The sequence below is a fragment of the Aquarana catesbeiana genome, linkage group LG08 (genome assembly GCF_042186555.1).
Source record: "Aquarana catesbeiana isolate 2022-GZ linkage group LG08, ASM4218655v1, whole genome shotgun sequence".
Classification (NCBI taxonomy): domain Eukaryota; kingdom Metazoa; phylum Chordata; class Amphibia; order Anura; family Ranidae; genus Aquarana; species Aquarana catesbeiana.
The window spans coordinates 47,077,661-47,090,824 of NC_133331.1; the positions used below are offsets into that span (position 1 = coordinate 47,077,661).

The 13,164-nt window shown below is 46.1% G+C and overlaps 1 protein-coding gene across 1 annotated transcript in view; it reads left to right on the forward strand.

Moving 5' to 3' along the window:
* The window catches only part of PDZD8 (PDZ domain containing 8), a 67,263-nt gene that overhangs the window by 31,861 nt on the left and 22,238 nt on the right, over positions 1–13,164 (forward strand). The window contains exon 3 of the mRNA XM_073595791.1: positions 3,694–3,796. Coding sequence (XP_073451892.1) covers positions 3,694–3,796 — 103 coding nt within the window. The remainder of the gene's footprint in view (positions 1–3,693; positions 3,797–13,164) is intronic.

Sequence of the window (13,164 nt, forward strand, 5' to 3'; positions counted from 1 at the left end):
GGGTTCCCATGAGTTGGCCTGGGTCTATAAAGGCATCGGGTCCCATATCACCAGCACACCAAATTGTTCCTTAATATGTATTCAGCAGAAGTAGCTTTCAACATTCCAGGATTCTGAGAAGGAGATCCCACATTCCCGTGGAACCCAAAATTTCAGTGGTCATGTGACTGCCCAATGCATAGAAGGAAGCGAGCTAACATTGGATGTTGACTATCTCAGATTTTGCAGTAAATTTTCTCTGTTTCCTTGTCCCCAAGTCTGTGGTGTTCTAGAAATTTACAGCGTTTTATTGTAATATCTTTAAATGAGTTTTTACAATTTGTTTTAATATATATCAGACCCCCAGCCCTGCCCGCTAAGTGCGTCGGGGAAGATTGGAGCTGCGGTTTGTGTACAGAAGTGCGGTGTAGTGTCATGTTTGTCTGCAAAAATATCTCTAAATAGAGCAAAGTACAGCACAGATAACCATATATTATCAATGTAATAAATCTCCACCTCCCTGATGTCATCATACCACAAAGTATGGCACCATTCTATATGTCCCAGCGACCTTCCATATTCCACCACCACAGTGCAAAATAAAATTACCCGGCGGGTTAAATGAAAAAAAACAAAAACTGAACGCTCTTGTCTGAACCGCTGTACTAACAGTCCGGTGTTAGTACAGCCATCTCCCCCGGTAGGCTGTTGTGTCCGGACGCCCCCGCCACCAGAACACTCCGATCAGCGATCTCAGCCATTGGCTGAGAGTGCTGATTGGGAGCCAGTCATCTGCTGGTTTTTCAGCATGCCCGTCAGACAGAAGCCGACTTTTGTCGGACTGGCTGACATACACACGAGCCGAATGTCGGCCGGTTTTTATTGATCCGGCCAATGTCTCCAGACATTCGGCTTGTCTGTGCTAGGCATTACACTCACCGCCCACTTTATTAGGTACGTCTGTTCAATTGCTTGGTAACACAAATTGCTAATCAGCCAATCACATGGCAGTAACTCGGTGCATTTAGGCATCTAGATGTGGTGAAGATGACTTGCTGAAATTCAAATTGAGCGTCAGAATGGGGAAGAAAGAGAGAGAGCTGTGCATGATGTCATAAGCCTAGGCTAATGATCAGACAGGAAACATGAAGTAGGCTGTATAAGGTATTTACTGGCAGAAAAAAAATGTTTTACTATCCAAAGATAAAACAACAAGAGCAGAAGATTTAATAGATGGAAAGATGAAAGAAATGACTGAAGGTCCACTTTAAAGCAGAGTTCAACCCAAAAGTGGAACTTCCGCTCGTGGTACTCCCTTGGATACCTGTCTTTCCCAGGTATCCTGTTCCACTTCCGGGAGCCTCAGCCTCGGGTATTGATGACACCGCCTGGGCTCACTCCTTCTCCCTCCTCCTTCCCCGGCCCCCGGGCCAGTAGGAGAGAGGCGTGGAGCCTCGCGCATGCACAGTAGGATTCCCAGCGTGACGCTATGAGGCTTTACTTCCGGGTTCCTTTACTCGCAATAGAGGCGGCATGCACCCGACATCTGATGGAAACATCAGCTGTGGTGCCGACATCGCTGAACTCCAGAACAGATAAGTGTCCGATTTATTAAAAGTCAGCAGGTGCAGTATGTGTAGCTGCTGGCTTTTAATTTTTGCAGCGGTGGGCAGAACTCCGCTTTAAGTGACTTTGAATGTGACATGGTTATTGGTGCCAAACGGGCTGGTCTGAGTTTTTCAAGAACTGCTGATCTACTGGGATTTTCACACACAACCATCTCTCGGGTTTACAGAGAATGGTCCGAAAAAGAGAAAATATCCAGTGAGCGGCAGTTGTGTGTAGGGGTGCAACGGATCATCATCGATCTGTGATCTGTACGGATCTGTGGCCTCGGCCATAGGAAAGGCCGCGGCTTCGGCCTAGCTCTGAAGCGGCGGCCATGTTGGTACACCCGGCGGCCATTTACCACGTGATCGCTCCATCAAATGACGGAGCGATCACTTGTAACAAACCGGCGTCATGACACTGGTTCCTCTCTCCCTTCTGTGTACAGATCTGTACAGTGGAGGGGAGAGATCGGAAGGGAGCAGTGCCAATAATCTGCCATGCCCTGCCAGTAATCTGCCATGCCCTGCCAGTAATCTGCCATGCCCTGCCAGTAATCTGCCATGCCCTGCCAGTAATCTGCCATGCCCTGCCAATACTCTGCCATGCCCTGCCAATACTCTGCAATGCCCTGCCAATACTCTGCAATGCCCTGCCAATACTCTGCCATGCCCTGCCAATACTCTGCAATGCCCTGCCAATACTCTGCCATGCCCTGCCAATACTCTGCCATGCCCTGCCAATACTCTGCCATGCCCTGCTAATATATTATTACAGTGGGGGAGATAGTGGATATTACAGTGGGGGAGATTTTTTTTTTTTTTTTTGTTGATCCGAACCGTGACTCCTGATCCGAGGAACGATCTGAACCGTGAGTTTTTCGATCCGTTGCACCCCTAGTTGTGTGGAGGAAAATGCCTGGTTAATGTCAGAGGAGAATGGGCAGACTGGTTTGTAATGATAGAAAGACAACAGTAACTCAACTAACCACTTGTTACAACCAAGGTATGCAGAATACCATCTCTGAACACACAACACATCGAACCTTGAAGTAGATGGGCTACAGCAGCAGAAGACCACACCGGGTGCCACTCCTGTCAGATAAGAACAGGAAACTGAGGCTACAATTGGCACAGGCTCACCAAACATGGACAATAGAAGATTGGAAAAACGTTGCCTGGTCTGATGAGTCTCGATTTCAGCTGTGACTATCAGATGGTCGGGTCAGAATTTTCGTAAACAACATGAAAGCATGGATCCATCCTGCCTTGTATCAATGGTTCAGGTTGGTGGTGGTGCAATGGTGTGGGGAGGATATTTTCTCGGCACACTTTGGGCCCCTTAGTACCAACTGAGCATCGTTTAAACACCACGACCTACCTGAGTATTGTTGCTGATCATGTCCATCCCTTTATGACTACAGTGTACACATCTTCTGATGGCTCCTTCCAGCAGGATAATGCACCATGTCACAAAGCTCCAATCCTCTCACCACTGGTTTCTTCAACATGACAATGAGGTCACTGAACTCCAATGGCCTCCACACTCACCAGATCTCATCCAGTAGAGCACCTTTGGGATGTGGTGGAACGGGAGATTTGCCCCATGGATGTGCAGCCGACAAATCTGCAGCAACTGTGTGATGCTATCATGTCACTATGGACCAAAATCTCTGAGGAATGTTTCCAACACCTTGTTATCTATGCCACGAAGAATGAAGGCAAAAGGGGGTCCAACCCGGTATTGGCAAGGTGTACCTAATAAAATGAGTGTAGAAGTGTGATTGGCTCAGTGTTCTCTGTACAACACCGTGGAATATGTAAGAGCCATATAAATGTATTATAAGCAATAGTGTTTGACTGTGGTGGGACATTAGAGTGTAAGTTCCTCTGGTGCAGAGACTGATGTGACTGGCTCAGTGTTCTCTGTACAGCGCTATGGAATATGTCAGAGCTATATAACTGTGTAATACTGTAGATGAATAATAGATGAGTTCTCATAATCATAGGGGATAATGGTGTGTAATGTAGGATGCTGCCACCTGCTGGTACAATGTCCTCAGTGCATTCTGCATAGTGCTGATCATGCAGTTTATTCTTTCCTTAGGCTGTTGATGTTCGGCTCCTATGACCAGGAAACGTACATTCAATGCACACTGGACATCAGCAGCGCCCCCTGGAAGGAGAAGACCAGAACTTCCATCAAAATGGTAAGAGTCCTTATGTTCCCTTTTTGTCATTGAAAAAAAATGTCAGTTTGCCCATCTGCTCCTTGGAGTGTCTAGTGAGTGGGAAAGCTTCTCCATCTCCCCCTTTGGCTCTCTCATACTTTCTAATAAAGCTACCAAGTATAGCGCAGGGTATTGCACTCAGTTCCTGGCAGGTGGCAGCCATAGTTTTGGATCTACAGTCTGGAGGTGAGGGACAGTTGAATGTATCGGGCTATACAGACTCCAGTCCTTTTGGCAGATTGGAGGAGACATGGAGTAGTTGAAGGGAGCAGAGGACACACAGGGGATCTGGGGGAATCTCAGGAGACGTGTAGGAGCTGGAAGGAAACACAGGGAAGCTAGGAAGGATTGGAGGAGACGTGGGGGAGCTGAAGGGGGGATTGGAGAAGAAGTGGGGGGGATTGGACGAGACGTGGGGGAGCCGAGAGGGGGGGAATTGGAGGAGATGTGGGGGAGCCGAAGGGGGGATTGGAGAAGACGTGGGGAGGATTGGACGAGACGTGGGGGAGCTGAAGGGGGGATTGGAGAAGAAGGGGGGGGGATTGGACGAGACGTGGGGGAGCCGAGAGGGGGGGAATTGGAGGAGATGTGGGGGAGCTGAAAGGGGGGATTGGAGGAGACGTGGGGAGGATTGGACGAGACGTGGGGGAGCTGAGGGGGGGGATTGGAGGAGATGTGGGGAAGTTGAGGGGGGGGGATTGGAGGAGACTTGGGGGAGCCGAGGAGGGGGATTGGAGGAGACGTTTGGGAGCTGAGGGGGGGGTTGCAGGTGACGTGGGGGAGCCGAGGGGGGGATTGGAGGAGACGTGGGGGAGCCGAGAGGGGGGGAATTGGAGGAGATGTGGGGGAGCTGAGGGGGGGGGGGGAATTGGAGGAGATGTGAGGGAGCCGAAGGGGGGATTGGAGAAGACGTGGGGAGAATTGGACGAGACGTGGGGGAGCTGAGGGGGGGATTGGAGGAGACTTGGGGGAGCCGAGGGGGGGGGGGGGTGCAGGTGACGTGGGGGAGCCGAGGGGGGGATTGGAGGAGACGTGGGGGAGCCGAGGGGGGGGGGGGGATTGGAGGAGACGTGGGAGAGCCGATGGGGGGGTTAGAGGAGACGTGGGGGAGCGGATGGGGAGGTTAGAGGAGACGTGGGGAGCCAAGGGGGGATTGGAGGAAACATGGAGGAGCCGAGGGGGGGGGGGGGTTTTAGAAGACGTGGGGGAGCTGGGGGGATTGGAGGAGATGCGGGGGAGCCAGGGGGGTTTTGGAGGAGACATGGGTGAGTTAGGGGATCAGATGAGAGGGAGCTTGGGGGGGTCATCAGAAGGGACATGGGGAAGCTGGGGGGAGTAGAAAAACATGGGGGTGGGGGGGATTTGGGGGATCAGGGGAGAAATGTAGATGATTGAACGAGACATGGGGAGATGGGATATTTTGGAGTACAGAGAGAGAGGTGCTTCAGTGGCCCCCCTTCCCCTTCTCATCAGTGTGTAATATTCTGCTAGGCAGACTGTTTCCATGAATTGTTAATTAAAAGCCTGCTCACTATTATAATTAAACACAGAGAAAACTGGAGCAATAAAGACACTGAGAGCCTTTTAACAATCTGAAAAAACAACTGTCTGCTGACCTGTTTGGACAGCCATGTTCATAGCAGTGCAGTATGGATTGGAATGTCACAGACTGATTGGTGTGTAATCTATATAGTACATAAAGCAAACCTTGCTTCGGCAGTGGCACCTACAATGGATATAAAAATGTCAGGTTTCTGTGATGTAAGACAAGGATAAGTAAAATAAAAAAATTCAAATAATGTGGTTGCATAACTGGGGATGTAGCTGTGTTCAGAATTAAGCAATCACATTCAATCTCATGTTAAATAGGAGTCAGTACACACCTGCCATCATTTAAAGTGCCTCTGATTAACCCCAAATAAAGTTCAGCTGTTCCTGTAGGTCTTTCCTGACATTTTCTTAGTCGCATCCTACAGCAAAAGCCATGGTCCGCAGAGAGCTTCCAAAGCATCAGAGGGATCTCATTGTTAAGACCCCTTTCATACTGAGGCAGTTTTCAGGCGTTTTAGCACTAGCACCTGAAAACTGCCTCCCATTCATTGCAATGGGTGCTTTCACACCCGGGCGGTGCACTTGCGGGACGTTAAGAAAAAGTCCTGCAAGCAGCATCTTTAGGGCAGTTTGGGAGCATTGTATACAGCGCTCCCAAAACGTCCCTGCCCATTGCAATGATTGGGCAGCGCTTCGGAAATGCCTGAAAAGCGCTTTGGAAGTGCGCAACACAGAAGTTTTTATCCCCTCTTTTGGGGTTAAAACCTCGCCGCTTAAACAGCGGTAAAGCGCCACTAAAACGAGCGGCACTTTACCACTAACGCATGGGCGGCCCCAGTGTGAAAGGGGTCTTAAAGGTATCAGTCAGGAGAAGGGTACAAAAGAATTTCCAAGGCATTAGATATACCATAGAACACAGTGAAGACATTCATCATCAAGTGGAGAAAATATGGCACAACAGTGACATTACCAAGAACTGGACGCCCCTCCGAAATTGATGAAAAGACGAGAAAAAAACTGGTCAGGGAGACTGCCAAGAGGCCTACAGCAACATTAAAGGAGCTGCAGGAATATCTGGCAAGTACTGGCTGTGTGGTGCATATGACCACAATCTCCAGTATTCTTCATATGTCTGGACTATGGGGTAGAGTGGCAAGACGGAAGCCTTTTCTTACGAAGAAAAACATCCAAGCCCCGGTTAAATTTTGCAAAAACACATCTGAAGTCTCCCAAAAGCATGTGGGAAAATGTGTTCTGGTCTGATGAAACCAAGGTTGAACTTTTTGGCCATAATTCCAAAAGATATGTTTGGCGCAAAAACAACACTGCACATCACCAAAAGAACACCATACCCACTGTGAAGCATGGTGGTGGCAGCAGCATGCTTTGGGGCTGTATTTCTTCATCTGGAACAGGGGCCTTAGTCAAGGTAGAGGGAATTATGAACCGTTCCAAATACCAGTCAATATTGTCACAAAGCCTTCAGACTTCTGCTAGAAACCTGAACATGAAGAGGAATTTCATCTTGCTGACAGACTCATACCCAAAAAGACTGAGTGCTGTAAAAAAATCAAAAGGTGCTTCAACAAAGTATTAGTGTAAGGTGTGCACACTTTTATGCAGCAATATCATTTTGTTTTATTTTTATTTTTACTTCCACCTAAAAGTTTTCAGTTTGTTTTTCAATTGAGTTGTACAGTTTATAGGTCACATTAACCTCCCTGGCGGTATGATTATTTCGGATTTTAGGTGCTGAAAGCGGTACAATTATTTTGCATGGAAATTTGGCGTTTTATATTGCAGGCCTGTAATTCTTAACAATAACACACTTAAATCTGTCCAAACAAGAGTCTAGTAGATATCCCGGGTCTGATAAAGTTTGAAACACAAAAACATAAATTATAATATAATAAATAAAAATAAATAATTAAAAAAAAAAAAAAAATTAATAATAAAATAAATTTCCCCACGATTCACTATCGCTCAATTCTGCAAGTGTTCTAATTTACTATCGCTGTTTTCTAGTTGATCTAAAGCCACTTTTGATGTAAAGGGACACTTTTTGGTTGCTATGGACAATCTCCAGTTTCCAGGCAGAAAGAACAGTATATATAACATAAAACTGCATGCAGGGCATGGGCCAAAGCACTGGGGACAAAAGGGATGTGAAATCATTTCATACAGTACTGTAATCTGTAAGATTACAGTACTGTATGTGTTATGATTTTACACTTTTTTGAATTTGCCACCAGGCTCCGCCCCCGTGCGTCGCGCTGCTCGCAGGGAACGGAGCCTGGCACGGAGAGGCTTTGGAGGAGGACGGAGCCCACGGACACTGCGGGGGACATCGCAGGATCCCGGGGACAAGGTAAGTAAAGCCACACCAGGATCCTGCGATGCGATCCCGAGTGTGGCTCAGGGTTACCGCTAATGGTACTGAATTTTAACCTCGAGCCACACTCGGGAAAACCGCCAGGGAGGCTACAGGCGGAAAAAGCTCTGAAATGATTTATCTTTGGCTCATTTTTTTTACATCACGTTTTAACAGGGGTGTGTAGACTTTTTATATCCACTGTATTTAAGAATTAGACACGTCCTCCTAGCTGGTGGCTGAATAGGGGACTGAAGGGAAATTAATTTTTTTATCGTTTATGTGCTATGTATTGTAGCCTTGAGGCCCCTTTCACACTTGTGCGACTTGTCCTGCGACTTGGAACTGCAAAGTTGCATGACAAGTCGTTCCCTTTGATTTCCAATGATAACCATTCATATATGTGCGACTTCAAGTGGTGCCGACTTCAAAGTGTAGTCCCTGTACTACTTTGGTCTGACTTTGATGCGCATTACACAGGCTTTCCCTGAAATCGTGGCAAAATCGCACGACTTTGAAGTCGCGGTAGTGTGAAAGGGGCCTGAATGATTTTTCCTCTGTTGGTTATGAACTTCTTACAGTACAGTGTTGGTTCTGTCTGTCCACATCTATAAGAATAGAACTAGGAGGGAGGGGAGGCTGCGATTAGTGGACACCTTTCGCCATCATATCCATCAAAAACCAATGGACACTATTCTGTACTCCTACTTCTGGATCTTTCAGCTGCCTTTGACACGGTTGACCACCCCCTCCTCCTCAAAAAACTTTACTCCCTCGGTCTCCGTGACTGTGCTTTTCAGTGGCTCTCATCCTACCTATCCCAACGCACCTTCATGTCACTTACAATTCTACTTCCTCCACTCCTCTTCCCTTCTCTGTCGGGGTCCCCCAAGGTTCTGTTCTTGGACCTCTTTTATTTTCAGTCTACACCTCTTCCCTGGGTCAGCTGATAGCCTCTTATGGCTTTCAATATCATTTCTATGCTGATGACACACAAATCTTTCTCTCCACCCCTCAACTCACTCCATCAGTCTCCTCCCGTATCACTAACTTACTAACAGACATATCTGTATGGATGTCACACCACTTCCTCAAACTCAACTTGTCCAAAACCGGGCTTATAATATTTCCTCCCTCACGTGCCTCTTCCCCTGACTTGTCTGTCAACAGCAATGGCAAAACCATCCACCCGTCCCCACATGTCAGGGTGTTAGGTGTTATCCTGGATTCTGAACTCTCCTTGCGGCCCCACATCCAATCACTTTCCAAAGCTTGCCGCCTCAACCTCCGCAACATCTCTAAACTACGTCCCTTTCTAACCAATGAAACCACAAAGCTCCTGAGTCACTCCCTGGTTATCTCTCGCCTTGACTACTGCAACTCCCTCCTCATTGGCTTACCTTTAAACAGACTATCCCCCCTTCAGTCCATCATGAATGCTGCTGCCAGACTCATCCACCTTACAAACCGTTCAGTGTCTGCTACCCCTCTCTGCCAATCCCTCCATTGGCTACCACTCGCCCAACGAATTAAATTCATATTCAAAATACTAACAATAAGTTACAAAGCCATCCACAACTCTGCCCCCAGCTACATCACTAACCTAGTCTCAAAATACCAACCTAATCGCCCTCTCCGTTCCTCCCAAGACCTCCTGCTCTCTAGCTCCCTCATCACCTCCTCCCATATCTGCCTTCAGCACTTCTCCCGAGCCTCGCCCATCCTCTGGAATTCCCTACCCCAATCTGTCAGTCTCCAACTTTATCCACTTTTAGGCGATCCCTGAAAACTTTCCTCTTCAAAGAAGCCTATCCTGCCTCCATCTAACAACTGCACTATTTTCTCCATTAGCTCATCCCCCACAGCTATTACCCTTTTGTATAACTTGACCCTCCCTCCTAGATTGTAAGCTCTAACGAGCAGGGCCCTCTGATTCCTCCTGTATTGAATTGTATTGTAATTGTACTGTCTGCCCTAATGTTGTAAAGCACTGCGTAAACTGTTGGCGCTATATAAATCCTGTATAATAATAATAATAATAATAATAATAATAATCATATCTTCTATGTGGTACTTCATCAGTCAGCAGGGGGCAGCAAAGGTCACTTTTGCATCACTGCTATACCCACTCACTTCCCATGGACCTCTAAATAAGAATGGTCTGTGGAGCCTCCCATCTACCAATCACATCCAAAACTGCACAATGACCGTTTGAGGGACGAACAGGGCTGGAAATATCCCAGTCGCCTTGGTGATGATATAAAAATGCTCTTGGGTGATCAGGTATTAAGGCATTTTATATGTGGTTTAATTGACTGCAGTTCCATCTCTCGCCACTAGATGGAAATGGGATCTCCTCAATCAGTCGAAGTATTTATTCTGCGTTTTTGTTATGTTGTGTAACTGTATAAATCAGAATGCTCGGGGACGTCACAGCCAGTTCTTCCTTCAGATATTTTGGTAAATGTGGGCTATAGATAAGTGAATGTGTCAGACCATGTACATTTTTAAAGGTGACCCCCCCCCCCCATGACAAGATAACCTCTATTACCTGTACATGTCTGGTATTACCTGTATTAGCCAGAAGCCCCTCCCTCTGCGCACCGCTCTGTTTTTACTTTCACTTCGTTCCTTGGGACCTGATGTCTGGGCCAAGACCCACCTACCTGTAGACACAATTCTAGTGATGGTCGGTGAATAATTCTCAGTGGACAAGCGGGGAGACGGTTGGGTGGAATTTATTTTGGAAGCGATGGAAATCGGGCCCATTGTAGAAAAGTGCAAGAACATCAGAGGGGCACAAAAGGGGGCTCTTTGCTTTTCACTCCATTACAGTCTGAACTTATACTTGTCACACACAACCACTCCACTCTCACAAAGGACAGAATGGAATACAACAGGTTATAAATGCATCGATATGACAGAAATGATATATATATATATATATATATATATATATATATATATATATATATATATATATATATATACATACACACACACACACACACACACTGCATCTGGAAAGTATTCACAGCGGTTCACTTTTTCAACATTTTGTTATGTTACAGACTTATTCCAAAATGGATAAAATTCATAATTTTCCCCAAAATTCTGCAAACAATACCCCATAATGACAACGTGAAAGAAGTTTGAAATCTTTCCAAATTTATTAAAAATAAAAACCAATAAAAATCCCATGTACATAAGTATTCACAGCCTTTGCTTAATACTTTGGTGAAGCACTTTTGGCACCAATTACAGCCTCATGTGTTTTTTGAGTATGATGCTACAAGCTTGGCACACCTATTTTTGGTCAGTTTCTTCCATTCTTCTTTGTAGGACCTCTCAAGCTCCATCAGGTTGGATGGGGAGCATCGGTGCACAGCCATGTTCAGATCTCTCCAGAGATGTTCAATCGGGTTCATGTCTGGGCTCTGGTTGGGCCACTCAAGGACTTTCACAGAGTTGTCCTGTAGCCACTCCTTTGATATCTTGGCTGTGTGCTTAGGGTCGTTGTTCTGTTGGAAGATGAACCTTCGCCCCAGTCTGAGGTCCAGAGTGCTCTTGGGCAGGTTTGCATCAGAATGTCTCTGTACATTGCTGCATTCATCTTTCCGTCAATCCTGACTAGTTTCCCAGTTCCTGCCGCAGAAAAACATCCCCACCTGAGGATGCCACCACCATGCTTCACTGTAGGAATGGTATGGGCCAGGTGATGAGCAGTGCCTGGTTTCCTCCAGACATGAGGCCATTCGCTTGCCATTCGGGCCAAAGAGTTCAATCTTTGTTTCATCAGACCAGAGAATTTGGTTTCTCGTGGTTGGAGAGTCCTTCAGGTGCCTTTTGGCAAACTCCAGGTGGGCTTTCATGTGCCTTTTACTGAGGAGTGGCTTCCTTCTGGCCACTCTACCTTACAGGCCTGATTGGTGGAGTGCTACAGAGATGGTTGTTCTCCTCTCTTCACAGAGTACACTTTCTCATCAGCAGTATATAGCAGTCTTGTGACTTCTATCAGTGTCTGGTTAAAGCTTGTAGGAGGAGTTTTCATTTTACTCTTGACTGTCCTATGAGGCTGCATGACCCCGACCCTCTGTCTGGACAGTGCTGATTGACCCTGTGCCAATCACATGCACCATCCCAATAAAAAAAAAAAAAAAAAAACCCAAGCAATACATACCAAACTGAGCATATGCAGAGTGATTGCAAAGGCTCTGTTCTATCCGGAGATGGATTGGGGACAGTGGAAGAAGGGGAAGATAAGAGAAGGCAGAATCAAACAGCCTTTTTACACAATGTGAAGGATTAACCCCTTTAGGTTCCACAGTGAGTATAACGAGCATAATTCAGGGAGTTTTTTTTTTTCAAAGTGGCTAAAGAAGGAACTGCGCGTGGTGTCCACAGCAGCCAATCGTGTTCTGCCTTTCATTCTGCTAGTGTAATTTGGGACGGTCAGACAATTCAGACTTTACATATGAATCCCAAAAAGTCACTGCACTCCACCTTTATCTCAGCTTTTCTGCAGTAACTCCACCTCTGCCACACCCTAGCCCAGAGCCTTCACCCATGAGGGAATCCGCTTCTGCACTGCGCCCTAAAAATTCTATTTAGTGGTCAAACTTCCTTAACATGTAACAAGCTAACATGAACACCAGGGGGCGCCCTCACCACACGCTTCATCCACTGGCAGCTGATGCTAAAATACTCAGCTGTATCCAGTGGTTTTCTGTCTATATACCGTACATGGTATATACAGCTCTGCTCATACCTTTTTATTTTTATGATGTGGACCATTCTTTATGACTTTCTTTTTTGATAGGAACGAAACACATTTATTTTTATTTTTAGATTCAATTTAAACTAATAGACACAGAATAGCGCAGCCATTAACTCTTTTGCTGCTGGAGCTTTTTTATTTGCCTGAAGATGGCACAAAACCCCAATGTAAATGTTTATGTCACATGATTAATGCAATGCTGTTTTATAAAGTGTACATGTTCAGTAATTAATACTAGAGGTGCACCGAAATGAAAATTCCGGGGCCAAAACTGAAATCTCAGGATGCACTTGGCCGAAACTCAAATTGACGGTTTTTAAAAAACATATATGTAGTTTTGTAAGTAAATTTATTTGACTTTTCAATTATCAATCATTTATTGTCAGCCATTATATCAGCAACATTTGAAGTGGTGTTAAAAATCCTGCTTGCTGCATTTCTGGTGCGTATTTGGTTAGTTAGAAAAAGGAAAACACCAAAAACGCACCTCTCCATTGAAATGCATTAAAAACGCAGCAAGAACGCATCAAAAATGCACCCATGTTGCATTTTTTTGAGTCGCATGCCCTATGAAAAAAAACACCATAAGCATGGTAAAATCGCAGCAAAATCCAGGGCATTTTCAGCAGCCATTATCGGCACTTTTTT